The sequence below is a fragment of the Oryctolagus cuniculus genome, chromosome X, assembly GCF_051225735.1.
Source record: "Oryctolagus cuniculus isolate XC-2025 breed Fujian yellow rabbit chromosome X, ASM5122573v1, whole genome shotgun sequence".
Classification (NCBI taxonomy): domain Eukaryota; kingdom Metazoa; phylum Chordata; class Mammalia; order Lagomorpha; family Leporidae; genus Oryctolagus; species Oryctolagus cuniculus.
The window spans coordinates 109505168-109531216 of record NC_142888.1 but is presented as its reverse complement, the minus strand read 5'-3'; the positions used below and the strand labels follow the sequence as shown (position 1 = coordinate 109531216).

Genomic DNA, 26049 nt, shown 5'->3' with positions numbered 1-26049 from the left:
CTGTAGCAGCCATCTGGGAAGTGCACCAGCAGATGGAAGACCTCTCTGTCTTTTCATCTCTCTCTCTCTGTAACTGTCTTTCAAATAAAATAAATAAATTAAAAAAAAAAAAAAGAACCACACTTTCTTACTCTTCTGTAACAAAAGCCAAATCGCTTTACTTTTGAGTTTTCAAATTTCCTGCTTAAGGAAGAAGTCAGTTTCTGTCTTTCTAGATTCCTCCCTCTAGTAGTCATCTGATGTTACACTGATTGGTGTTTAGGTACTCTCATAACTCCTGGCCAGCTGTTGCAGCTTCTCCCACTAACTACAAGCAGATCTGAACCAGGATTTGTGCTTTCTGTAGTGGTGCTCTTTATACCTTTTTTTTTTTTTAAGATTTTATTTATTTATTTGAGAGGTAGAGTTACAGACAGTGAGAGGGAGAGACAGAGAGAAAGGTCTTCCGTCCGCTGGCTCATTCCCCCAAATGGCCATAACGGCCGGAGCTTCGCTGATCCAAAGCCAGGAACCAGAAGCTAGGAGCTTCTTCCGGGTCTCCCACGTGGGTGCAGGGGCCCAAGCACTTGGGCCATCTTCTGCTGCTTTCCTAGGCCACAGCAGAGAGCTGAATTGGAAGTGGAGCAGCCAGGACTAGAACTGGCGCCCATATGGGATGCCGGCCCCGCAGGTGGAGGATTAACCCACTGCACCATGGTGCTGGCCCCCTTTACACATTTTGTACCACAGTCATTCACTGATACTTTGCCTACTCGCTTGTCTTTAACTCTTCTTCTTACTTGGAGACATCTGTGATTATTAAGGTCAGAAAGGTCGGGCCTAGGTGAGGACCATGATTCACTTTTGACCCTCAAACTTTGCTTCTCTTGGCTCTCTCCAGGGCCACAATGACTTATTCATTGACAAGGATGATTAGCACTTAAACTCCACTATCAGCTTGCACCTGTTTGTAAATTGACCTCTCAGTTTTAGAGGGCACAGTTAACTAGTCTGGAGGTTTATGTGGGCCTCCAGCAGTCTGCCTGCTGTCTATTTCAGTCCCAGTGCAACAGTGCTGTGGATATAACCTAGCAAAACTTGTGAAACAGACATGATCCAATTGAGCCCCCTGCAAACAGTAAAGTCCAGTGGAAACTACAATTATGCATTTCAGTGCACTTTGAGTTTGTCTAAGGATAGACATAAACATGATGACCAGGAAAGGGACTTTCTTTTACACTGCATAAATGCTTACAAAGGAGCAGTAAAAGAAAGGTATTATGAGTGCTAGTAAAATTTAAGAGTGCTATTTTTCTGGTATTAAAAGTGAGTCAACAAATTGTTACCAAATGTTTATCCTTCTATAAAAGAGAATGTTTGGTAGTGTGCCTGTAGGCAGGAACTCAGAAATGGGGGAGGGGTCCCAGTTATTCTGTTGAATTCAGGAGAGGCTTTAGTTGAAGTGACTTTTTATTAAAGATATTTTATTTATTTATAAGTCAGAATTACGGCACGGTGGCGGGGGGAGAGAAAGAGAGAGAGACACACACACACAGAGAGAGAGAATCTTCCATCTGCTGGTTCACTCCCCAAATGTCTGCAATGAACGGGGTTGGGCCAGGCCAAAGCCAGGAGCCAGGTGCTTCTTCCAGGTCTCCCACATGTGTGCTGAGGCCCAAGGACTTGGACCATCCTCCGCTACTTTTCTAGGCCATTACCAGGGAGCTGAATCAGAAGTGGAGCAGCCAGACTTGAACTGCCACATATATGGGATGCTGGCGCTGCAGAAGGCGGCTTAACCTACTATGGCACAAAGCCAGCCCCAGCTGAAGTGACTTAAAGTATTTTTGCATTCATCTAGTTATAACTGCTACCAACCCTGGATATTATTGAGATAATTACAAGTAGATCTAATCTGTTAGGGAAGCACAAAGATTGATTAGCATAATATTTAATTTTAATTATGCTAGAATAACCTGTTTTTAAGTAATAAGTCAGTGTTTCTAAAATGTGTGCAAGCTGGACATATTTATTTGAGGCATGTTTTTTCATTCAATTACATTGTTATTCAAAGGTACTTAAGGATGCTTTCAGACCAAAATGTGATGGGTTGGCCTTGAAAAATCCTACTTTTACAGGAGTCCAACCACTGTTTCCCCATCCTCATTCACTGTGTAGTGATTGTTCTATAATATGCAAACAGTTGAGAACTCTAGCTTTAGCAACTACTACTTAAAGGGTATTTTAATGAATACCCTACTATTGGTTTATGAAATCAGACATTTTCAGCTTGTAGAATCTTGTCATGGATGTTAAATTCATATCAATAGAATTATGTATAATAGGCCCTTACTCCAGGAATTGATGGAGTATTTTATTTTTGGGAATTCTCCAGAGGTGGGGTAAGCAGACTTTGCTGTATGTGGCTATATGGTAAATATTTTAGGCTGTGGGAGACAAGACACAGCGTTAAGGATATTATATACATATGTTATATAACAAGACAGAAAACAAATACCCATGAGTTTCTGTAATACAGGTCTACTAATGAGCACAGTGGAATTTGTGGATAGACACTGAAATAAGAATGTCATAATTTTCATGCATTATGAAATATTATTATCACACTTTTTTTAAAGATTCATGTATTTATTTGAAAGTCAGAGCTATAGAGTTGGAGGGAGAGACAGAGAGCAAGCAAGATCTTCCATCCACTGATTCACTCCCCAAATGGCCTCAACGGCCAGGGGCTTCATTTCAGGCTCCAGCGTGGGTGCAGGGGCCTAAACATGTGGGCCGTTTTCTACTGCTTTCCCAGGCCGTGAGCAGGGAGCTGATTGGAAATGGAGCAGCCAGGACATGAACTGGTGCCCATATGGAACGCTGGCATCATAGGCAGCAGCTTTACTAGCTAGGCCACAACCCCAGCCTCTGCTTTCATTTTTCCGACCATTTAAAACTGTAAAACGTAATCTTAGCTCACTGACTATAAAAAACAAGGCCATCCCAGCCTTAGTTTGCAGATCCTAACTCTAAAACATTTAGGTTCTTAATCAGTAGGTTGTCCATAATCCCATATGAGGCATGAGTGACATGGGGGTCCTTGAACTTCTGAGTACGCATGCAATGTTTTGTGCATTCAGGAGTTTTCCTGTGGGCAGGGCCCACAGTTTGCATCTCATTCTCAGAGAAGTCCCAGACTCAAAAAAGATTAGGACCCACACTTGTTGTGGAGACATTTGGTTAAATTTTTGGGGAAATTTCCTGAGGGAATGATAGTTCCTAGGCACTGTGCAAGTCACTGGGAACTCCTGAGAATTTCTCCCAATGGAAGTAATACTGCTGGAGACATGGAGGGAAAATAATTGTGGGGTGATCTTTATCATAAAGTCTAATATCTCCAAATCCTTGTTGCTCTGATAAGATGTAGAAAGATGAAAATCCATACCTCTGGTTCTGGGAGGAGAAGCCTCTTCATATTTTTTTAAGTGTTTAGTACACAATTTAGGTTTAGATTTAAAAATCTGCGACATATTTAACATGCTAAGAATGTTTCCCTTTAAAAATAAAGATGAACCCACACGGAGGTTTATTGCAACTCTGTTGACATCAAAGACTGTGAAATAAGTATAAGCAGGATTAAGTTGCTTATTAAAACTGAACCTGGGAGCTTGCAAGGTACCTGGTTTAACCCTTGGCTGTTAGTCAAAACTAAGCCCTGGAACGTTCAAGTTAGTGAAACATAGTGGTCACCCTGGGGCAGAGGTGGTAGTGAGAAAACCGAACCGGCCGTGTGCGAATGAATAAGCAGCTCAGCACTTCTGGCCTCTGCTCTGGGTTTGAGAATGGAAGAACTTGTTTCTCCTCAATAAACAATGTTACAGAAATCTATGTTCAAGGAGGAAATGGTTCTAAATGGATGATATTAATTTTATAAGCTGAAGATAGTCCTGTATAGTTTGTAAATAAACCCCCCAAAAATCTAAACCTTTCAGTAAGCCCGTTACATTTTTATATAGACTGATAATTAATTTACACCTTTTTTTTTTCATATACTTGGAGCATGTGACAAGCCTTAGAGGGTTCACATGTATTCCAAAGGAAGCAGAAGTTATCCATCAGAGTCTTGCTGATTTTTGAGATGACTGTGAAGCATTGACTTACTAACGTCTGCCTGTTGCTGACGCAGGCCTGGGTGACTGTAAGAGGTTTCCTTCTCATTCAATAGCATAAGGTCACATTAGCTAGTTCCTGGAGCTTCCCATCTCATTCCATGAGAAGCATTGTAGATCACAATCCTTAGTTTGGGCGAGGTCAGCCCTTGGCGATTTGCCCTTAAGCCTTGAAAGCCTCTCCCCTGACTAGCCTCATCTTTTGTCACCTGGCGTCTACCCTTTCTTCTTAATCTCTTGCTCTTGGTGCCTGCTTTACTCACCCTTTTGGGTATTACCAGTTCTTGAGCACATGCAGTTAGTGACACACAGTGAGGCACCACCACTACCTTATAGAGTCATGATTGGCATGTGTTACATTATTAAGTGTACTGCATTTAATCATGATTGATGATTCATTCTGTAAAGTGTTAACATTTGTTGAAAAATTGATCATTGATTTTTTTAACCTATGCATTGGTCATTCACTAAATATTAGGTACTATAGGGGAGACAAGAACACTTCCAAAGAATCCATAACCACGTTGAGAAGGAAAAATGCCCACATGTGGCACAAGGTGCAAAACAGCACGGTGAAGTGATAAATTACGTGGTTGCCAATAATAACAGCAATCTACATAACAAACTCTTTAAATCCAGCACATTGAAAATTGAAAAACCATTACTGGCCCATTGCATTTTTAAGACTTTCCTTTACAAGTTATACTCTAGAGTGTGTACCTCACATGCCTACCTACCAGGAATCACTGTAGCATTTGTAGGGCCTCCTTTTGAACTGTGAGTATCATCTGGCCCCCTCAGTAAAGACCAGTTAGGCAGGTCAGATCAGTTTGTAAAACAAGACCTGCAATATATATAAAAAAATGATGACCATATCAATCTCATTTTAGATTAATGGCAAGAAGTTGTTAAAGCATTCACTATTTCTAATCTACCTCTTTCTTCCTCAAGTCCTTACTGTCTTTCATAATTGTCAGCAGGCCAAGAAAAGAAGCAAAACCAATGTTTTTAGTAGTAACTGGTGGGATGTGTGGTAGGACAGGCAGCCTTAGAGCCAAGCAGCATTGATGGGGAACAGGTAAGTAGAAAATATGGGGCTTTCCAGGGTCCCTGGAGCCCACCTGCAAAGGCCATGGCTGTGGGAGGAGATAAGGGATATTGTTCAGATCTATGATGTCATTGATGACATGGTTTGTTGGTAGAAAAAGAAGTGCTGAAGAAAACACACTTGGAACAGATTCTAGCAATGAGATTTAATTGGGCTAATTAGTTTGATCACCTTATCAATTAATATGTTACTTATAAAGAATTGCTAGTTTAAAGGAGCTCCTATATGGGAATGAGTATGAGACTAAAAATCAGAAAAAACAATGGTAAATTTTGATATGACTTTGGTAATTCTGATATTTCTAAATTAATGCCTTTTTGCCTCCCTCTGTAATAATAGCATGAATCTGTTGATGTGTAACACCTTTATTCTTTTCTCTTAAACCTACAGAATTCTTTTCCAATGAATCCGCAACTTGCAGCTAATCCTACCATGGCTTTCAATCCTTATTTACCTCATCCTGGGATGGGCATGGTTCCTGCCGAACTTTTACCAAATACACCTGTTTTGATCTCTGGAAATCCACCTCTTGCAATGCCAGGAGCTGTTGGTCCAAAACCAATGCGTTCTGACAAACTGGAGGTATTTGTGAAGAAATATATAAGTACCTGTAGAATAGCTACTAACCTTATACAGAGGCCAATGTCTTTTAAATAAGTACACCCTAGATTTTTGGCTTATGGAATATAACCCAGAAAAATATTAAGCATTCTACTATTGTAATTATATCCCATTATGCAATGCACTGAAGTTGTGTAGTAGGTCAAACAATGTTTTTCATCTACACAGCCTGTGGCACAGGAAATCTGCATGGGAATGCTCTTTGTACCCAAGCTCCAGCTTTACAGAATGTGATTAATGTACTTGTATTTATTAATAAATCTCTACTTGCTAGATAATCAAACTGAAAAAATCTAAAGCTGTTTCAACATTTTAATAATCATGTCTTGTGTCCTTTAAATGTACTTAAAATCAGTGAGTTTTCAAATTGACATGGGTAAATGTATTAAAATTTTATCTCAATAAAGCAATAAAATACAAAAAAGAATGGTGTACTAGATAGCAAATATCACTTGATGCCTAAGAAATCTAAAAGAAATTGCAAGCATCTTATAGATTTATTCAAATTCCTCAAGTTTTCCTTAAACGCCATTCTTCGTGTGTTGACATAAATGACTAGTCAATTTTTCAGTCAACTCCATTGGCAGCCCCATAAATGCTTGCTAGTGTATGAAATGATTCACAAAGTTCAAGGAATTGGAATTTGCTGCAAAAAAGTTTTGAGATCCATACATAGTTTTTTTCATGATACACAATCTCCATGAACTTTTTTTTGATGTAAGGAAAACAGACTGTTTCCTTTTGAGGAAAATGGAAGTTACTTTCTAGGAATAACAATTCTCTGTTTACATCTCACGGTGAATGGGCTTGGGATTATCCCTCATCTTTTTAGATTTTTCCTAAATAAATGTATAGAATTTTAATAAATAAAGGTATAGGACAAAATGCATAGGATTACCCCTACATGCAGTGGCAAAATAAACAACGCCCAATCACCTTCCACTCATCACTGTCATCTGTGCGTGTGTGTTTTGTTTCTTCTTCAAGGTGTGCCGAGAATTTCAGCGTGGAAATTGTACCCGTGGGGAGAATGATTGCCGCTATGCTCACCCTACAGATGTGTCCATGATTGAAGTGAGTGATAATACTGTGACAATCTGCATGGATTATATCAAAGGGCGATGCTCCCGCGAGAAATGCAAGTACTTCCATCCTCCTCCACACTTGCAGGCCAAGCTCAGGGCAGCTCATCACCAGATGAACCATTCAGCTGCAAGTGCTATGGTAAGTGCGGGCCTGTTTTCAAACGTCCCACTTAAGGAGGTTCTCCACATATCGGGTTGACACTTCCCTTGTTGCAACTGGAACTTCACAAAACAAGCCAATCCCTAGCCCCTATGAAAGTGACCCTCATGTCTCCTCTCTAAGCCAAATACCCCAAATTTTTTCAACGTTTCCTTGTGGGTTATGGTTGCAAGGACAGACCAGTATTTTGTGCACTGTCTCTGCTTTCCCAATGACTCTGTTCTTTCAGAATGGAACCCATTACTTTGTGAAGAATGAGAGCACCAAAGTAGAACTTACTCTTTCCTTTGATCTGGACAACACACTTGGCTAATGCATGTTTTTTTTTTCATTAATGTATCTGAAGAGGGGAATTTTAATGTACGAAAAGAGTAAAGGATCCAGAATGTTCATTGCAGAATTTAAGCCTTCAATTTTTGATGACTTAGACTGGTTGCATAGAATTCAGAAATGGCATGGGCCTATTAAAATACTTGAGTACAGTTGCTCTATTAAAAATAAACAATCTCGTGCACAGGGGATGTACAAGGAATGGCTTGCTTGTGCCATATGCACTCGAACCTGCACTCAGGCATGGGGCCTTCCCATGTACCTGCTCATTTCTGATGATCTGTATGTGTTTGGTAAAATGTGTACTCAGATTTCCACTTAGATGGATAAATATTATAAGGGGTCTTCAAAGAGCTCATGGAAAATGCATGTTATGAAAAAACTATATAAAGATTTCAACTCATCTTTTTAATGCAACTTTCCATGAGCTTTTTGAAGTACCCTCATACAGTGGGCATGCGATTGGTATTGTGAACATCAATATAAAATTCCTTTCTGAGTAACTGATCAGAGCAGGTCTTAATGGTAAGATCAGATTAGCCCATAGGAATTTGTTTGAGGTAAGTCTAAGTAAACAACGGCTTTAAGAAGAGGTTTAAGGTCTTCATTATCCATAGGAGTAAGGAGGTCATGGCAAGACCCTTTTTTTGCACCAGAAAGGCTACTCAATCAGAACAAGTGTTCCTGTCTCCTTAAGAATTTGGAACATACCTGATTGTTGTTGATGGTATAAAAAATTTTTTTTTGACAGGCAGAGTGGACAGTGAGAGAGAGAGACAGAGAGAAAGGTCTTCCTTTGCCGTTGGTTCACCCCCCCAATGGCCGCTGCAGCCGGTGCTGCGGCTGGTGCATCGCGCTGATCCAGTGGCAGGAGCCAGGTGCTTCTCCTGGTCTCCCGTAGGGTGCAGGGCCCAAGCACTTTACCATCCTCCACTGCACTCCCGGGCCACAGCAGAGAGCTGGCCTGGAAGAGGGGCAACTGAGACAGAATCCGGCGCCCTGACCGGGACTAGAAGCCGGTGTGCGGTGCCACAGGCGGAGGATTAGCCTAGTGAGCCGCGGTGCCGGCCGATGGGATATATTTTTAAAGTAATGTGCAACTTGCTGAGAAAAAAAAAAAAAAGATGTAAAGTAGGGATAGCATAGCATTTGGCCTAGCAGTTAAGACACTCGCATCCTACCTCTGAGTGCCTGGGTTTGAGTCCTTGCCCCGGCGCCTGACTCCAAATTCCCACCAGTGAGCATGCTGGGAGGCAACCGTGATGGCTCAAGTACTTCAATTCCAGCTCTTGATTCCCTGGCTTCAGTCCTAGCTGTTGTGAGCATTTTGGGAGCGAATCAGCAGATGGGAGCTCTCTAGCTCTCTACGTCTCCAATATTAAAAAAAAAAAAAAAACATAAAATAATATTAAGGTTCTCCAACAAATCTGATTCAGGGCCATGTTTGAGAATTAGAAGAACAGTGGGATTTTCAAGCAACCATAGATGTGAATGGAGGGTTTACAAATGCTAATGGATTTTAGAATTTAGCTTTATGAGGACTTAAAGCAAATGGCACACACTGAAATGCCCAGGAAACCTCCATACATGAGAAGTGAATACATTTTGCTAACTGTTTGGTACTTGGGTGAGATAGGCAGTGGGGGAGAAATGCTTCATTGGCATTTTCCGTACATGAGAATTAGGCATTGGAGGCCCTGAACCTGAAGTCTGTGTATAAGTTGGATCTGGGTTATGGGGCTGGAGACTGTGATAGTCCACCAGCATGTGTTTTGGGTTTTATCACCCACGTACCTCAATCGCCTACATTCGTATTACAGTTATAACTGGTGGAAACCTCTTTCCTGCTCTAGCTGTTGTTTCTGCTAATTTCACTTTGAAGGATTCATGGGTGAACATCCCTCAGGTGTCAGTTTGTAATTATGATTTGCTATAATAGCTTTGTGTCACATCATGCCTTAAAAAGGTCTAAATTAGTGAAGTTGAAAAACTTTTTTTCCCCTGTATTTTAATTTTCTGTTTAGGGTTAACTACTCATCTAGTTAAACATTAATCTGTACAGTTGGTTTCTATGCTGTGAGCCCATTGCTTGTTGAATGCCTTGCTCAAAGGAATGCCGGTGTAGAGGATTCCCTGGCCATACCTTCTAGAGCTGTTGCTTGTTTGAATGGTTTTTTTCTTTTTCTCTCTATATATCTTTCTTTCTTATTTTATTTTATTTTATTTTATTTGCTTTCTGTGGTACTAGTGATTAACCCATCTCTCCCCCACAGGCCCTTCAGCCTGGTGCAATTCAACTGATACCAAAGAGATTGGCACTTGAGAAGACCAATGGTGCCACTCCAGTCTTCAATCCAAGTGTTTACCACTGCCAGCAGGCTGTGGGTAACCTGCAGCTCCCGCAGCAGGCATATATCCCTGCAGGTGAGAACACAGCTCTGGGCATGGCGAGTTTAATGATATTGTGAATGTGTACAATGCAAAGCAGCTTCCAAAGAGTTTTGCTGGGAGGACTGTCGACATGTATTTTGATTAGAAATAAAACAAGGCAAGCATGCTTGATCTACTAGTATCTAGAACGACCTGTTTTTCTGTGATTCTTGAAATTTAATGTTTGAAATCAAATTGGGAGAAAGTATTCACATTTTTCTTTTTAGCAGTTCTTATATTTTTGCTTCTTATGATTGATTTGCTTGGTTAAGTCTTAAACTAATTTCTTGATTCTTAGGTATCATTTTCACAGACATAGTCTGCAGTAAAACAAATTAATAACTTCCCTTAAGTGTTGAAAAAATCTATACCCCATGTATCCTTAATATACTAAAGGTGGCTATAGTAGCTTACCCATACATACATTTAGGGAATAGCATAGTATATTTAAAACAGACGGTTTTGGCCTCCAACTCTTGAACATAATGTAACATAAAAACATAGCAACTTGAAACTATAGCAAAATATTTTCTTATGCTTTACAGCATATTTTAGGTTACCTCCTGCATTCAACTGTGTTTAATATTATGACAGTTTTATACCAAGTTGAATAGAAAAATTTAAATCAGAATTTTGTTCAAATAAATATATGTGCAGGGAAATAAATTTCTTCCAGTGGTCATTACTTTAAGAATGAGCATACAGACTGCTAGAAATAAATTGAAAATACTAACCACTGTGAGTAGTGCATTGTTAAAATGCTAAAGGCTCCATTTTGTTAACTATTAGTAAATGAAAATGACTTAGGTTTTAAATATTAATTCAAAAAGCTTTGTTAATTAAACACACCAAACACATAGCATTGTATACCTGAGTTTGAAAAAAACCCATCAGTTAATTAGTATACTAATAAACTGATTAATTTGAAAAGAATCCATAAAAAACCCGGTCTTTAATTAAAGATTGAAGTAGTTCTTTATGACATCATTTAAATTATGGTCTTGAAAGTGGGCATTTAGCCTATTAGCAGAGTTACCCGTGTCCAATACCAGAGTATCTGCTTTCAAAACTCAGCTCTAGCTCCCGACACCAGCTTCAGCTAGTGCAGCCCCAGGGATACCACAGTGATGGCTGAAGTGATTGAGTTCCTGGCAGCTACGTGGTAGACCTGGATTGAGTTCCCAGCTCCCTTCAGCCAGCCCAGTCCCCATGATTTCATGCATTTCCGGAGTGAACCAGCACAAGAGATATCTCTCTCTCTCTCTTCCCCCTCCCTCCCTCCCTCCCTACCTCTCAAATAAATGAAAAATATTACTTATACTTTTTTCACACATTTTTATCATAGTTTCTGCCAGGGAAATGTAATTCCTTAGTACATATTAACATCACTTCTTAAAACTAACCATTGATAGCTAACAATTTAGGACTTTTCCTCTAAACCTTCAAAAAAAAGAACATAATTTCTGCAGTAGCAGTGAAAACCATTTTGATTGAAGTGACTTTATTTCTGGCCTTTTTCTTTTTTCAAAAAATGCGGTAATTTATTTCCACATTAAATCACTCCATTTTCAGCCGCTGCCTTCCAGCTATACTTCTTATAGCTATGGAACAAATTCAGTAGCCCAGGAAGTCTAGCCAAGGTGAATGAACATGATAAAATGCATGATGTTCAATTTAAGTTTTTAAAATCCTACAGTTACTTCATTTAAAAGTTACATTTTCTTTGCCATAGTTGGCCAAAGGGAAATCTAGACTTCAGAGCCAAAATATCAGAAAGACCTCTTCCTCTTTGTTAAGAGCAAAACCAAATCTGTCCAACTGAGAGCGCCCTTTTAATGGAAAAATCATTGTAATGTGTATCTTCACAGTCAAGTCCTCAGTAGCAATGAGGTGGAGAAGGCAGTTTTAATACATTAATGCTCTAAATAGAAATATGGCCACCAGATAGTAGATCCTGGAGCATAATTTTGAAAGAAATATGTGTAATAAATATTATTTTTGTGATAAAAAACTATTTAGGATGTGTATGTCCAAAATAAATAGGTAATTTCAGTGAGATCATTCCTTTTGTACCTAAGAATCCAAGAATTAAGTTTCAGTACCTGAATTTGAGATTTTAAAGCTAATCTGAATTTGTAAGCATGGGAGATGACTGGGTTTGCATGTACTGATTAATTGATATTGCCAAGAAATTATCTTTCTATTTAAAATTTATCTCTGTCAGTAAGCTTTGATAATGAAATATCTCTTTTCTTTACTTTCCACGCTTTTCTGCATGGTGTACAGGGCCAATACTGTGCATGGCACCCACTTCAAATATTGGTAGGTTTTGTACAAAAATTCTTTACTTCTTCAAGTCTGAAAAATTGTTCTATTTTTACCATGACAAAAAATGAATGACTGGATGATGTAGCTGAACTTTTTCTGGATATTTAACATTTCATATGGAGCTTTATGTTTCTTCTCTTTGTGGAATCAAAATAATCCTACTTTCTCAAGTCCTGGTTGGTTGCCACTGTGGCCAAATACTGAGCCTGACATTTGTGCCATATTTGTGTGCTAAAACTAGCAACTAAAATATTTTTAAATGTTTCTTTACTAAGCCAGACTGAGCATTTTGGTTCTTCACTTTACATCTGTTCTTTTAAAAAAGAGTAAAATATTTCAAAGGTATAATTTTGGAAGTACAGGTAAACAGTTTCTTTTCTCCAAATTCATGCAACCTAAACCATTCAACACTCACATGTGGAGAAAGGCTGAGTTGAGCAAAGCTAGTGCACTCTGCAGTGTTCTGTGATGAATTCTGATGTGTTGTAGGATGAAGCGTTGTCTACACAAAAACTAGGCACAGGGGAATCATTTCAAATGGACTCTAAGACAATTACGTGATTGTAAGCAACCAGTCACACACAGATCCTTTACTTAGCCACCAACACAACATGTTTGCCCTCTCTAAGCCATTTTGTACTTCACTAACAACTGAGGAGGGTAGGAATGCAACCAAGGAGTTCACAGCTGCTATAGTACTTATGGGCACAAGGAACAAATAAGTGTAGGGACAGATGATCCCATCTCCCCAACTCGTTCAATCTGACTCCTCCTATGCCTTTTGAGAGAGTTTCTACTACCTTAACTTCCATCCTACTGTGCACCAGAGTAGATAGCCAAGCTCAAAAAGCATTAACAGGCTTCACTAAGATAAAACCAAAGGTCAAAATAACAACCACAACTACGTAGTAGCAGCACTCACTAACACAACAAAGTCTGAACCCTGGACATGGAAGCCTCTGTTATTGAGGGACTGGCTGATCCCTGTAGGAGTTAACAAAATTTCCCTTAATACTAAGGAGAGCATAATATGCATCTGATTAGGCAAAATTCTTCTGGTGTAAGAAGTGTGTCTCTGCCTTCACATTTTGTGCCTGTCTTCTCCGGGATGCTCCCCCTGTCCTGTTCCCTTTAGAGCTTGCTTAGGAATGCAAACTGCATGCTTTAGTGGTGCTGCTTCCTGTACAGTCGCTGTGCTCCCAACGGGAAGACAGGAGTGCTTCTAGAATTGGCTTGTGAGACAATAAAGGATGGCTGCAAGTAACTGGAGAAGAGTGGAAGGGAGAACTGTAGAGTGTCTAGAGTGTCTGGTAATGACCACGTGGATGGAGTACACGTCTGGTTCCCATGGCATTGCCCATGCTGATTTTTCCTCTCTCCAGCCATGTACTTTCTCTGTAGACTTTCAGGAAATCTGAATTCAATGGATGTAGACATGATAAATTATTCTATATGCATGCTTGCCATTCCCACATTGCCATTCACACGTGAATTCCCTGGTTTGCTTTCCAAAGTGAGCTAGAAATTAGAAAAGCATTCAAAAGGCTTTCAGAATGAGAGAAACTAGAAAAGACATGGAGAAAACATCCTGAAAGAGATTTTGCAGCTGCTAGCTATTGTAGCTGTAGTATTTGCTGTGAAGACAAGATTTACTATGAATTCCTTCATGTATTTGTTTGATAAACAGCCAACCTTTCCTAGGAGTTTGCCAAAGGCATACTTAAAACTCCGCACACATAGACCACTGTATTTTTCATACCTGTTCCCCTATCACATACTGGAAAATTGAACAATCCTTTTTTTTTTTTTTTTTGCATGTGGATCCGGTAAGTATACATACATAACTGTCTGTTTGCACCTGCAAATTTAGTGGCTGCACTGATGTCCATAAGACAGTGGATCCAAACAGCAGTTCACAATTTCTACTCTCCTTTTGAACATGCAATTGAGTTATTTGTCTCTTTAACTAGCTTCAGCTAGATAGCACTGGTAACATCAGGTTTTTCGGTCCATATGTACTCATATATAACAGTTCTAAAAATTTGGCCTTTTGAGTTAACTATATTGTGATACTGCTCAAAAACTTACTAAATGATAAGAATGATTCCATGTTCCTTAATGGTAACTATAATTGGCTTTCCCCTTTTCTCTTTTTAAATTTCCCCCTTCCATGCTGTGTTGCTTGGCACTGACTGATTGCATGTTGCGCCCTGGTGTTCCCATCATGATGATGTCACATGGCTTGTTGCTGTGATACCTACCACGCCCCATTCCGTCGTACATGTCATGGTTGTATAAATGCTCCACCCTCCCGTGTGTTGCTTCCGTGGTTTCCTACTGAAAGTGCCCATGATGCACGGTGCTACACCTACCACTGTGTCTGCAGCAACAGCACCTGCCACCAGCGTTCCCTTCGCTGCAGCACCTACAGGCAATCAGGTTTGGCCATTTATTTCACCTGTTGAGACCTAGTTAACTACATTGTGTTGGTAAGGCACAGTATATGCTTTTAGGATTGGTGAGAGACATGGGTCTGCATTCTTGTGTGTTTCCTAAGCAATGATCACATTCAGAAGTTCTAGCTTTGTGTGTATTGTGGAGTACTGTGTGTGCTTTGCTGCTCACCTCTAGGTTCATCAATAGCTTTACTCATTTTTACTTGAAGACCAGACACCCTTTATAGTCTATATCCAATTATTACTCCCACACCAATCCTCAAATGTATATACTGTACTAAATATTCCTGAAATGCTTCCTCATTGGTCAAGATGAAAATATTTTGTTTTATTGCCATTTTTGGTTACTGTGTTTGAATTTTGACTTGGTACATTCATCGCCTTTCCCTTCAGGTTCACTGGAAAGAAAGCAAGATACCACATTTCTTTCCAAGGCACAGATATCCTTATCGTTACCAAGTGATTACATCAGAAACTCCTCCTCACACAGACATTAGATGTGCTTGTGTTGTTTTGATTTTCATTTGCTTTCTGGATTCCCAGGCAGAAACACAAGGCAAATTAGAAGTAGAATAAATTATTGTCTAATATTATGGCATTTTTGCCTTATTGAAGTGCTAACTATGCTAACAGACTGCACGTTCCACTTCTGTTTGAATTATAACTATGATAACCATGAAGCGCATAGGGCATTAATTCACTAGCAGAACAACCCATGTTCTGATCTGTGCTTTGCAAAAGTAAGTATTAGTGGAAATGGCTAATATGTCCACATTATTTATGTGAAATGTTTTATGATTATTGATTACCATGTCCAAGCAGTTAACAAAATAGAATTCTCTCAAGAAACTATGTTAATCTAAAATCTTTTTTACTACTATAGATACCCCAATTATCAATAGATGAACTGAATAGCAGCATGTTTGTTTCACAGATGTAGAAGTTACCAGTAGAACAGTAAGTTTCTTTAAGTATTAATATAAATAATATTCATAGGCTATATCTTTTATTGACACAATTGGCATTTGTTGCAAGCTTGGGTAAATATTTTCACTAATAACCATTGCTTATAATATAGAGCTTCATTTACACATTCTAAATTCTCTAACTTGAAGTGTGAGAGTAAATATCCCTTTTTTAAGTTTAGAGATGATAGCCGGTACTGTATTTTCCCAGTGAGCTTATAAATTCTGATGCTCTCCTGTTATTAAAGGCATGCTTTGTTAACCAACAGTACAGATCACTTTGGAATTTTAATTCTTTAACATTATTATAGCTTCATTTTTTAACTGAAGTAAAACAGAGTAAATTTTTCAGGATTTGACTAAGATGATTCTCTTAAAGGCAGTAAACACCATGCTCCTCTTTAACACTAGAGAAAACAGTGCTAGGATGATATGCTGTATTGCATATGCATTGATACGCTGCTTCCCATGCAATGAAGTGAGAATTCTTCCAGCATTTTTTAATTTTGAGTGACATAAATTAATAATGTCATCATTATTTTCATCAGATGTGTGATTTTTAAAAACTTTTTGTTGTTGGCTTTTTCCCCCTTCACTTTTGATCTCCTTTTACATAGTTGATAGCCTGTAGTGTCACATACTTAACCCGAGTAATCACTCACTTGGAACGTGTTACTTTTAAAGCCACTTGGGACTTGTGGGTATCTTAAATCTAGGCATTAACTAAACAAGTGTACCAACTCTGAATTGCATATGTTAGTCATTGAAAGTTTTAATTCTCACACCCAGTGTGTGTCATTTGATTGAAGGAGACAGAAATCATTTTGCCTAATGCACTAGTTCCCTACATTCCAGATAATCCTTCTTTCCTGCTGATGACACATGAGCCTAGAACACTAAGTATTCAGGACACAGTCAATAGCTGACTGTACCTTAGGTAACTAGGTTCCCTCAATTGTAAGGAATGTTTTCAAAAGATACCTTGGAGTGAATATGGAATAACTGATAGACCTACACATTGTAATAGTTTTCAGGGCTGTCATTTGGAATAGTGGCAACTTGAAAATAGCACCAAACATGAGAATGTAGGTTTGGCCAATGCTTGACCAATTATATGGGTTGTTTCACATCAACGTAAATGAAAGTTGTCAAATACAGTTAACTTCCCAACAGAACATGTTTGGGAAGAGTGATTCTTCTTTCCTTGATCCCATTAGAAAATGTAGAGGTGTTTGGCAAACCATAATTACTTCAGTAATGTAATTTGTATTGAAAATTTCTCTAAAGGTCAAGAATGTAATTTCATACAATGCTATAAATACCAAGATTTCACACTTGGGTTTTTCTGCATGGTTCTAAAACATTCTGATAAAAAGATTAAAGTTTATTTAATATTTGTGTGTTTCAAAATGTTTGGTATTGAACATTTTCTCAATATATGCCTGTTGAAGGAGGTAGACAGCTGGGTGGATGACCAGCAGTAAATTTTGGCAATGTATAGGTGATGCTTGAAATAATGGAGTGCACCTCTATTAACTCTGGGCAGTTCCCAAAATTAGTACTCTGTTGGAACTTCCCATAGACTGTCATAGCCGTACGGCATGCAGTGGACATTGCCAACAGTCCCCTTTTCACAGAGGTCGAGTCTGAAATTCAGAGTGGGAAATATCTTGCCTTAAGTTTGTTCACAAGACCGGAACAAGGACCACAGTCTCCTGACTCCTAGTTCAATAACCCTTCAATGTTTCTCACTCTTTCTTTTTTTCCATTTCAGTTGAAATTCTGAACAGCAGAGTTATGGAGTATCGGAATCTCTCCATGAGAACCTCCATATGGCCTTTCTATATATGCTCTCAAATGTCCTCTTCTACCAACACAACTATAAGCATGGTGCAGTCGATATATTAAGCAAAGCAAACATACCAGCCAACAAATTCACTAAAATAAAGCATTAAAAAATCAATGGGGATGTTAAAAACAAGAGTAGAAAACTAATAACTACCATCTGTCTTATTTGAATTATCAGGTAGAACATGACCATGGAATTTTGTAACTTGCTATGTTATTCTTTGCGACTTTCCAATAACCTTTATGCTAAGTGAATTTCTACAGTGAACTGTATGCTTACTGTACATTCTTGGTGGATAAATGTTCCTCTGTTTTTGAAGTGTTACCTTATTGTTTTGTTTACATGATCATCTATTGGGTTGATTTAGGATTTAACAAATATAAACAGCATCATTTTCCTCATTGTTGTATTGTGTGGTGTTAGGTTTTTTACCTACTGTAGTGTTTTGTATGTGTGGTGTTTCATTTCAACTACAATGTTATTAGTGGGGGAGAGACATATATGTGGTTGAAAAATATGACAGTGAATTCATGTGAATATGCTCTCTCTTCAGAATATAACTAGTCCATAAACATGCATGTGGGTAATTTGCTCCTGCAGATCTGACCTTGCATAATGCAATCAAATTGCTGAATTTTTTTGAGAAAGAAATAATTACTTCTTAATAATTAACCCCTAGTTCACTCCTCTTGAATAGTGTGAACAACAAGAATTTACCTTTTAATGACTTTCTCAGCATTTAAATTTAAAATTTAAATTGAAAAATTATGTAAAGTTACCATTTTTATGGCTCAAGAATCTTCTAGGTTGAATGTCTAAAACTGAGCCATTTGTCATCTTCAGCTGAGAAACTGGTACTTGGGGGCTTAAAGGTATGAAAATTACAGGTTATAAGTCAAACACAGGGAGAAGGGTGTGGAGATGGTTTTAACATACTGGAAAGAAGTATGTAAAACCATCGCAGGGTAACCTTTTATGCTAGTGCCATTTTCCCAATGCAAATGACTCCTGCTCTGTTTAGACCACTCTTTAAATAATAAGACACAATCTAGCAAAAGTCAGTAATGGTGAAAGCAAATTGGTTCCAAATAAGGCCTTTCCTCCTCAAATGGACAATCTTCTCTATTGATCACAGAGGAAGCCTGAGTACAAATTTGGAGAAATGGCAGGAACAGAAGGCAGGGTGGCATTGGGCATCTTTCTTTGATTTGTTCCAAAGAACTAGGAAAGATGGCCTCAGCTGTCTTCAGCATCAGTTTGAGTTTCCCGTTTTGTTGTAAGCCCCCATGATACATGATGAGCACCATTATCCCTAGTCTCTTGCATTACAGCCAAGCCTGTTGGTTTGAATTTGTTTGCCTTTATGTAATAGAGAGGTTTTTAGTGCCCTTTGGATGACATAGAATGGCAATACTCCACAGACTTGAGATGAATTCAAACTACTAATACTTGGGAAATAATTTTGCAACCAAGTAATATTGTAACTCATTGTTTCCTGTGGTATGTGGCAAACCTCTTCCACTCTACCCAGCTACTTACTAACATTACTACTATAGAGTCATGGGAACATGATTATTTTAGATCAGCTTAGATAGATTTTATGCACCCATGAGAATGTATAAAAACATCAGATTTTATATATTGTATTTTTGGTGCCACAATTTTCTACATTGTTGGCATTTTAAAAGTTGCTTTGTAAATTAAAGAGAAGAAAAACCTCAAAGCCCTCAGGTTTTGATCAAATTCAACAGTTTTGAGAAAAACACAATTTTAAAATGAACTTGTTGTTTTCTTCCTTCATGAAAATGACAAGCAAAGAGAAAACCTGATTTAGCATACCTTAAACCAGCCAGCAGTGTTTTGAAATGACAAAAGAATGGAGTTGGCTGAGATCTTTTCACAACTGATGGAATTGAGGTCCAGGGCCTGTGACTTGCCCAAGGCTGTGTAGCCATCATGGAACCCGGAACTGTCAATCCTGACTCCCAAATCGTTCCTCCTTTCCACCTTGTGTCTGATTTAGAACATGTGAAACTTTAACCCAAAGCAGATTAGTTTGGTTCAAAACACATAAGAGCAAAATTCTCTCTCTGGTAGTTGATATCCTCCTGATCACAATTGGCAATCTGAATCTCAATAAACGGTAGTTAGCTTGTCTAGATGTATATTCCTTAGTGGAGATAGGAACGTATTTTGGGCAAAATGGATTTTGTGTACTTTGACATTTTGATGCAACATACTATCTCATTTAACTTTTTAAACATAGACAATAAACCCAGAGTTCAACTGTTTTCATGTTGCTTGAAGCACTGTAAAATGATAATGACTTATTTTTAGTAAAAGTTTCAGTGAAAGATGTTCAGGGTTTGTATTTTTGGTGCCACAATTTTCTGTATTGTCGGCATTTAAAGAGTTGTTTTGTAAATGAATTTAAAGGAACAACATTCAAAGCCCTAAAGTTTTAATCTAATTCAACAGATTAAAAATGCAATTTTAAGATAGCACTCTTTTAATTACTTGTGCAATGACTTATTCATATTATCTTTGTTCAAGAAAAGAGAAAAATAAGTCATTAGACTATAAATTCCCAGTTAAAAAGACAAGTCACAAAACTAATCAGTGACTCTAAACAAAAATTTACTAGATGACTTGTATATATAAAATTCTAACCACTTGTGATTCCTAGTTAACATTTTATAAGCTTTGTATTTTACAAGGGGCTCTATTTTTATTTATCCAAAACTATTGTTTTTGGCCATTTCTCTCAGTCTTTTGCAAAGTATGCAAGAGCACTGAAATGTGGATAAAACGGGTCAGGTATACAGAGAAAATAATCTAAAAATTATCTTTTAAGAAGGTTTTAGTAGTATCAATTAATAAAAGAATACTATGTGACCATAAGTATATTTTAAAGAGGGATTAAGATTAAAATAAATGGATTCATAAAATTGCTATTTAAATACAGTATTTACTTTTGCAATTGGAGCATGATTCAACAACCAGCTGTTCCATTTCATTTCACTTTTCTAGATTAGAGTCTTTAATTTGTAGTCACTTGTGATGTGGAAAGCTCTCTTCTCACTACTCCATCCACCTTCTCCATCTGTTTTTGAACATGCGAAAGCACTTTGATCTTGCCGAAAGTGTTGTCCTACACCGCTAGGCTGTGTTCATTAATGGGAGGCCTCACCTCAGCTGCTCTCCAATTGGGAAAAAGCAAGTACCTCCTTCCTGCCATGAGCGGGAACCAAGTGAAATTAATCTTTACAACTTGAATCTGTTTTCAGTGGCCTGAGCAGTAAGCACAGTGAAGTCTGAATAAGGAACAGCATTTACGTTACATTTTTGCTAAGTAAGAGAGAAGGCTCCTGTGCTATTTGGAATGTTTTTTGCTTCTTTCTTTCCCCTGTTGGAGAGTGCAGATGAGGATGCTCTTGGATAAAATGCAGCCTTGAGTTCTGAGTTCTTTCAGTCAGTAAGCCACTTGGTGGCACACACAATAGAAATAGAAACTGGAATCTTCATTCTTTTTCTCTCTCCTATATTTCACATCCATAGAAAGCAAATTTTATGAGGGAAATCTGAGTTCTCAGTTTGGATGGATACCTTTAGTAAGATAGTGGCCTACCTTTACCAGTGTCTGCCTAAGGCAGTAAAACAAATAGCATGTAGAAGAGTATAAGGACTTCTTTGCAAATTTAGTTGATAGCCTAATCAAACTGTCAAGATAACTGCAAATGTAGGTTCTGAGCACCAAGTGGCTGATTGGTGCCCTGTTTTCTGTCTTTTCTTTGTTAGTTTTTAGGGTTTTTATTTCATTACATTTTTATATCTCTACGTAACTAATGAGTTGCATTTTGAAGGAGAATTAGAGAAAATTTAAGTTTTGACTCCACGTATTCAGCTTGCCTACATAGGTTCCAAATTGACAAACTGTAGTCCATAACTATTCTTTACAGTTCACAGTTTAAGGACACTTTTCACTTTATATACAAATAGTAATTGTTAATTATATTTAGTTGTTGCTTTGGCAACAAAACTACAACATGGCTACCTTTAGAAATTCTGTGTGTATGTGCGTGAAAATTTTACTTGTAAACTCTTTGTGGTTTGTGACAGTATGAGCATGTAGAAGATACAGTGCAAAATTCAGAAAAGAGATTTTTGTGATTGATTCTCTCTTTTAGATCCCAAAATCCTATGTGAAAGCTGAATTTGTATCCTTGTGTGACTTTTTGGTTAAAAAAGTTTACAACATGTGGATTCTAGAGTCAGGCTTTATAGTTTGTAGAACTTGTTGTGTGGATAGGGTTATTCTACAGTATTTAGACTTGAAAACACGGTCATTGCATTTATGATACATTAACTGGTCTTTTTTTTCTCATAACTTTATTTATTCAAAATTATCTTACATAAATAGCATAGTTCTAGCTGCAGAAGTGGTTTCCTAGAATGATATGCACATGTATTTCTATATGAAGATTAAAGCATAACTCAAGCATATTATGAAATTAGTTCTTACTTGTAAAACCACACATAAAGATACTGTGGAATGACCCCTTAACAGTGTTTAAGAGACATATGCTGCAGTTAACTGATTGTCTCAGTTAGGGTGCGAATGTGTGAGACACACCTTTTTTGCACTTATGTACATAGTCCATGAAAACAATCCTTGCAGCTTTTTTTAAATATAAGAAGTCTGTGATAATAGTGGGAAAGTTAGTAAGAGAGAGTTGTTTCTAAGGCTTTGAGAAGGAGGGTGTTTTCTAGAAGACTAACCAAAAGCATGATGTTGCTTTGCTGGTGTGGAGGCTTTTTAGTCCACTGTAGTACACCAAAAGGGAAGACTGGTACCAGTTAAAGGTCAAGGTCAGCTAAGAGCTCTGAACAAGAGCAGAAGTACTTCACCTTTCAGCAGGACCACTAGCAAAGATTGTTTTTTAAATTAATCCTCACCAAAACCACATGAACACACACACACCAGTAATGATAGTGACATATCCTGTAAGATACAAGGTACATATTCCCATTGTGATCGAATCAGATTTCATTATTCACAGCAAATTATCAGTTCATCTATATATCACTTACTATGTATTTAAGTGACAATCAGATTTCTAAGGTGAACCAGAGATCCAGAACCACAAACCAAATTGACAACTATTGAAAGATTTCATTTAAGAATTAAGTATGGGCAGCAGTCGAGTCTTTTATTCCCTGCAGCAAAGGAAAAGATGCTCCTGGCACAACTTTATAAATAGTTTTATTTGCATTATGCCTGTTCAGTGGAAGCTGTTTTCTGACCTACCTTTGCCAGATTACAAAGTACTGTACTGTGCCACTTCAGCCTCCCACCCCTTGGTTTTGACTAAATATAACAGAACCAGCCCAAATCTTACTTAACACAGGAGCTGGAAGACAATGTTTCAATCAGCTGAACTCTGCCAGTGTCAGCTCCCACACCACCTACAGATAGCCATTCAACTTCCTGATGCCCCAAGGCAACGAGGCCTAGAAAAGGTGGGGTTTAGAAGGATTAAGGGATGTCTCGTCACTCGGACTTTGAGTCCTTCACATCTTTGGGCTGTAGCTCTTGCCCTGGAGTAGGAGATCATCCTGAGGTTGAAGGAGTTGGTATTGGGTGATTGTTACCCATTTTAATAGCTCTCACTTCAGAGACAGAAAAAGAAGCCAAAGCCAGAAAGCAATCCAAGCCTTACAGTTACCCATTATCTCAGGGCCAGTTGGCTAGAAATTTCTGCCCCTCCCATCCCAAGTCTGTAGTCCTTTAGACTTAGTCATACGACAACAGCCTGACAATCTGACCAGCATTTCCATTGATGATATTTAACCACTTATCCATTTCGTAAGTAGGAGCAACAACTTCAGCCTTATCCCCATCATAAATTTCCACTTTAACCCATGTTCCTATGTTAACATCACCTTGTGAATGCAAAAGACAACAAGAATATATTTTCATAAAATTAATAGAGAGATGAGAGCCCAAGTCAGGAAGAATTATCTCTAAGATTGTAGGAATGATGCTAGAAGCATCACAAAAGCTTTCCAGGGAATTGTTGGTGAAATGTGCATCAGGCCACTGGGGCACACTCTTTGGAGCTTAAGCACAGTGGCTATATATAAATGGACAAAACAATTTAGGGAATGAAATATGACAAATGGCTATAAATAAGACCAAAAACTAAACTCCATTATTAAGCCCAGGAAAGAATTTAGTTTAACTATTTCATAGACTTCAAACCCCCAACTTGTCCTTGCTTCTAAGAGAATTACTCATTAATACTCAAAAAACCAGGTTATTCCAATTCCAGAGAAATAGAGAAATTTCATCTTTAAATAGAACCCATCCTCAATATCATAAACCTAAAAGAGAAAGTATCACTATGAAATAAGTGAAATGAAATATGAAATAAGTCACCACTCTTTGCAAATACTACAAAAATCCTTGCTATTCATCTTAAAAATACCTCTGTAACAAGATATAAAATCAACCAAACTTTCAGTCAGCTTTTTTTCTCCCAAAACACATAGCATAAAGATTTATCTATCCTAGAATGCATGGTTCCGAAGCTTTATTTTGTATACAGTGGCTATTTGTTAGTGATGGAAACCAAATTATTTTGTTGCTATGTCTTTTGTTTCTAACAGTTGAGAGAATGATGTGACCATGATATTGTTGCTGCTTTGATTATCAGCAAATAAGCCATTTGTCCTCATTCTCCCAAATTACATTTAAATTAAGATTTTTTTAAAAAAAAGTATAATGCTACGTATAGAATTTTTAAGGGCTAACTTTATGAATTCATATAACAACAATTCAGAATAATGTAGAAAATGAGAGCACATATTTGGGGCCCAAAAATGGTAACTTAAAAATACCTATAATAAGAACATGATTGGGCTTTTGCAAAATTACTAATTTAAATAATGATCAGAATATTTTATGAATATAAACTGCCTCCAAAATGCTCATTCTCTCAACTGCAGATGCTTTGATTTTTTTTGCTTTTTTCCAAGTTATTGTGCTTTAATGCTTGTTTGTATTTAGAAGTGTGCATTATGCAACTCATTTTAGTATGCTACTTACTTCTTTTCTTGTTATTTTAATAAAGTATGTAAACTTCCTTGTTATGTCTTTTTTTATGAATCCATATTCACACATTAGGAGTTCACTTAGAAGCTATTTACATCCTAGTATATCAATGGTTAGTAATGGTTAGTAATTCTAATATAAAATTTCAATCTATGATTTGTTTCAATGTTTTATTTAATACATAGAGTAAATTTATTTCCAGATATACCTTCAGTGTTTTGAATTATATAGATAATACATCCATTGTGTTAAATGTATTATTGCTATAAGAGGAACAAAAGATAGACACATGTATTTTAGTAAAAGAAAATAAGAATTTTGAGATAATGCTTACTGGTTTCTATTGTGCCTCAGAAATTCTAAGGCATATTCTCAGATACATTATTAGAAGTTTGTATGTCCCAGTTATTCATTTGTAGGCTGCACCTTCAGTATAATACATGAAACAAGTGTTGTTCATTTCATCCTTTTCAACATGGGCAGCAACAGTTTCTTAACAATGAGATGCATGAATTAAAATGTTCTCTCTCACCTAAAATGATCATCTACAAATGGTGTGGGAATGAAAGGCTAATCATTTTTGTTATTGAAAGCAGCAAATGCAACTTGGTAATACTTTGTTCTATAACACTTCAAAAACACTAATCAGGAACTCTGCGTTGACCACCCTTCCATAATTGGGCCACTAGAAGACTGGGCCACTGGGAAGAGAGTTTGGGTCAGAGGTTGCAGCAGAGTATTGTTCACGTGTCTATGACAGTGAGGAGGATCAGGAAGGAGAGAGTCTTTCCCTAGTATCAGCTGTACCATACGGAGCTCTCTTGCTGATTGCGCCCTACTTTATTGTAATGTGGTCGCCACTACTGTATTTGTTAGTGAGCCACCTTTGACCCTTTGATGTGTTGTACATGCTTCTGCAAGTCTGACACTCTTAGCACTAAAACCAGTTCAGTATAAAGACATTTACAAGAGGTCTTTGACCTCTGCAGAATTCAGCCTATCTCTTTCTGTTTGAAGCTGCTGAATGATAGGTTAAAATTTCAGGGCAGGCCTTCCTGATCAAATGGAGACTTGGAGTTTCTATTGGATGGAAGAAAGTTGACCAACAGGCAAAACTATATATAAGTCAAGTTGATCATAGGTACTTTTCAACTTCTCTTCACAGCATCCTTTTAAGGCAAGCCCTCATTTTTCCCTCATGGTGGCCTCTGGCCTTCCAAAATCCCTGTGGTAGCAATTTATCATGGGCTGCTTACTCATATGAATCTAGAATCTTCCCTTTCAGAACTTTCCTGGTTGGCATCTCAGGCTTTGGAGAGCAGTTCCTAGCTGAGATGTAAGATGTCAACTACAATGTTAAAAAATGGTAGTGCTTCTGTACTACTTCTCCTGGGAGTACTTGTATTGAAAAGAGCTTGCTTCTAGGCCGGCGCCGTGGCTCACTAAGCTAAT

At 37.9% G+C, this 26049-nt stretch overlaps 1 protein-coding gene across 13 annotated transcripts in view; it reads left to right on the top strand.

The window, feature by feature from the left end:
* Nucleotides 1–24628, top strand: part of MBNL3 (muscleblind like splicing regulator 3) — a 125215-nt gene extending 100587 nt beyond the window's left edge. For 5 of the 13 annotated variants that reach the window (XM_089324355.1, XM_089324353.1, XM_051827797.3 and 2 more), the window contains 7 exons: nucleotides 5650–5841; nucleotides 6868–7104; nucleotides 9729–9879; nucleotides 12172–12207; nucleotides 14558–14652; nucleotides 15553–15626; nucleotides 17409–17886. In XM_089324355.1, the coding sequence (XP_089180481.1) occupies nucleotides 5650–5841; nucleotides 6868–7104; nucleotides 9729–9879; nucleotides 12172–12207; nucleotides 14558–14652; nucleotides 15553–15609 (768 nt within the window). In that variant the 3' untranslated portion in view covers nucleotides 15610–15626; nucleotides 17409–17886. Of the gene's footprint in view, nucleotides 1–5649; nucleotides 5842–6867; nucleotides 7105–9728; nucleotides 9880–12171; nucleotides 12208–14557; nucleotides 14653–15552; nucleotides 15627–17408 lie in introns of all 13 variants that reach the window. The other 8 variants (XM_051827795.3, XM_070067369.1, XM_051827796.3 and 5 more) reach the window with 5 other exon arrangements.
* Nucleotides 24629–26049: the final 1421 nt, after the last annotated feature.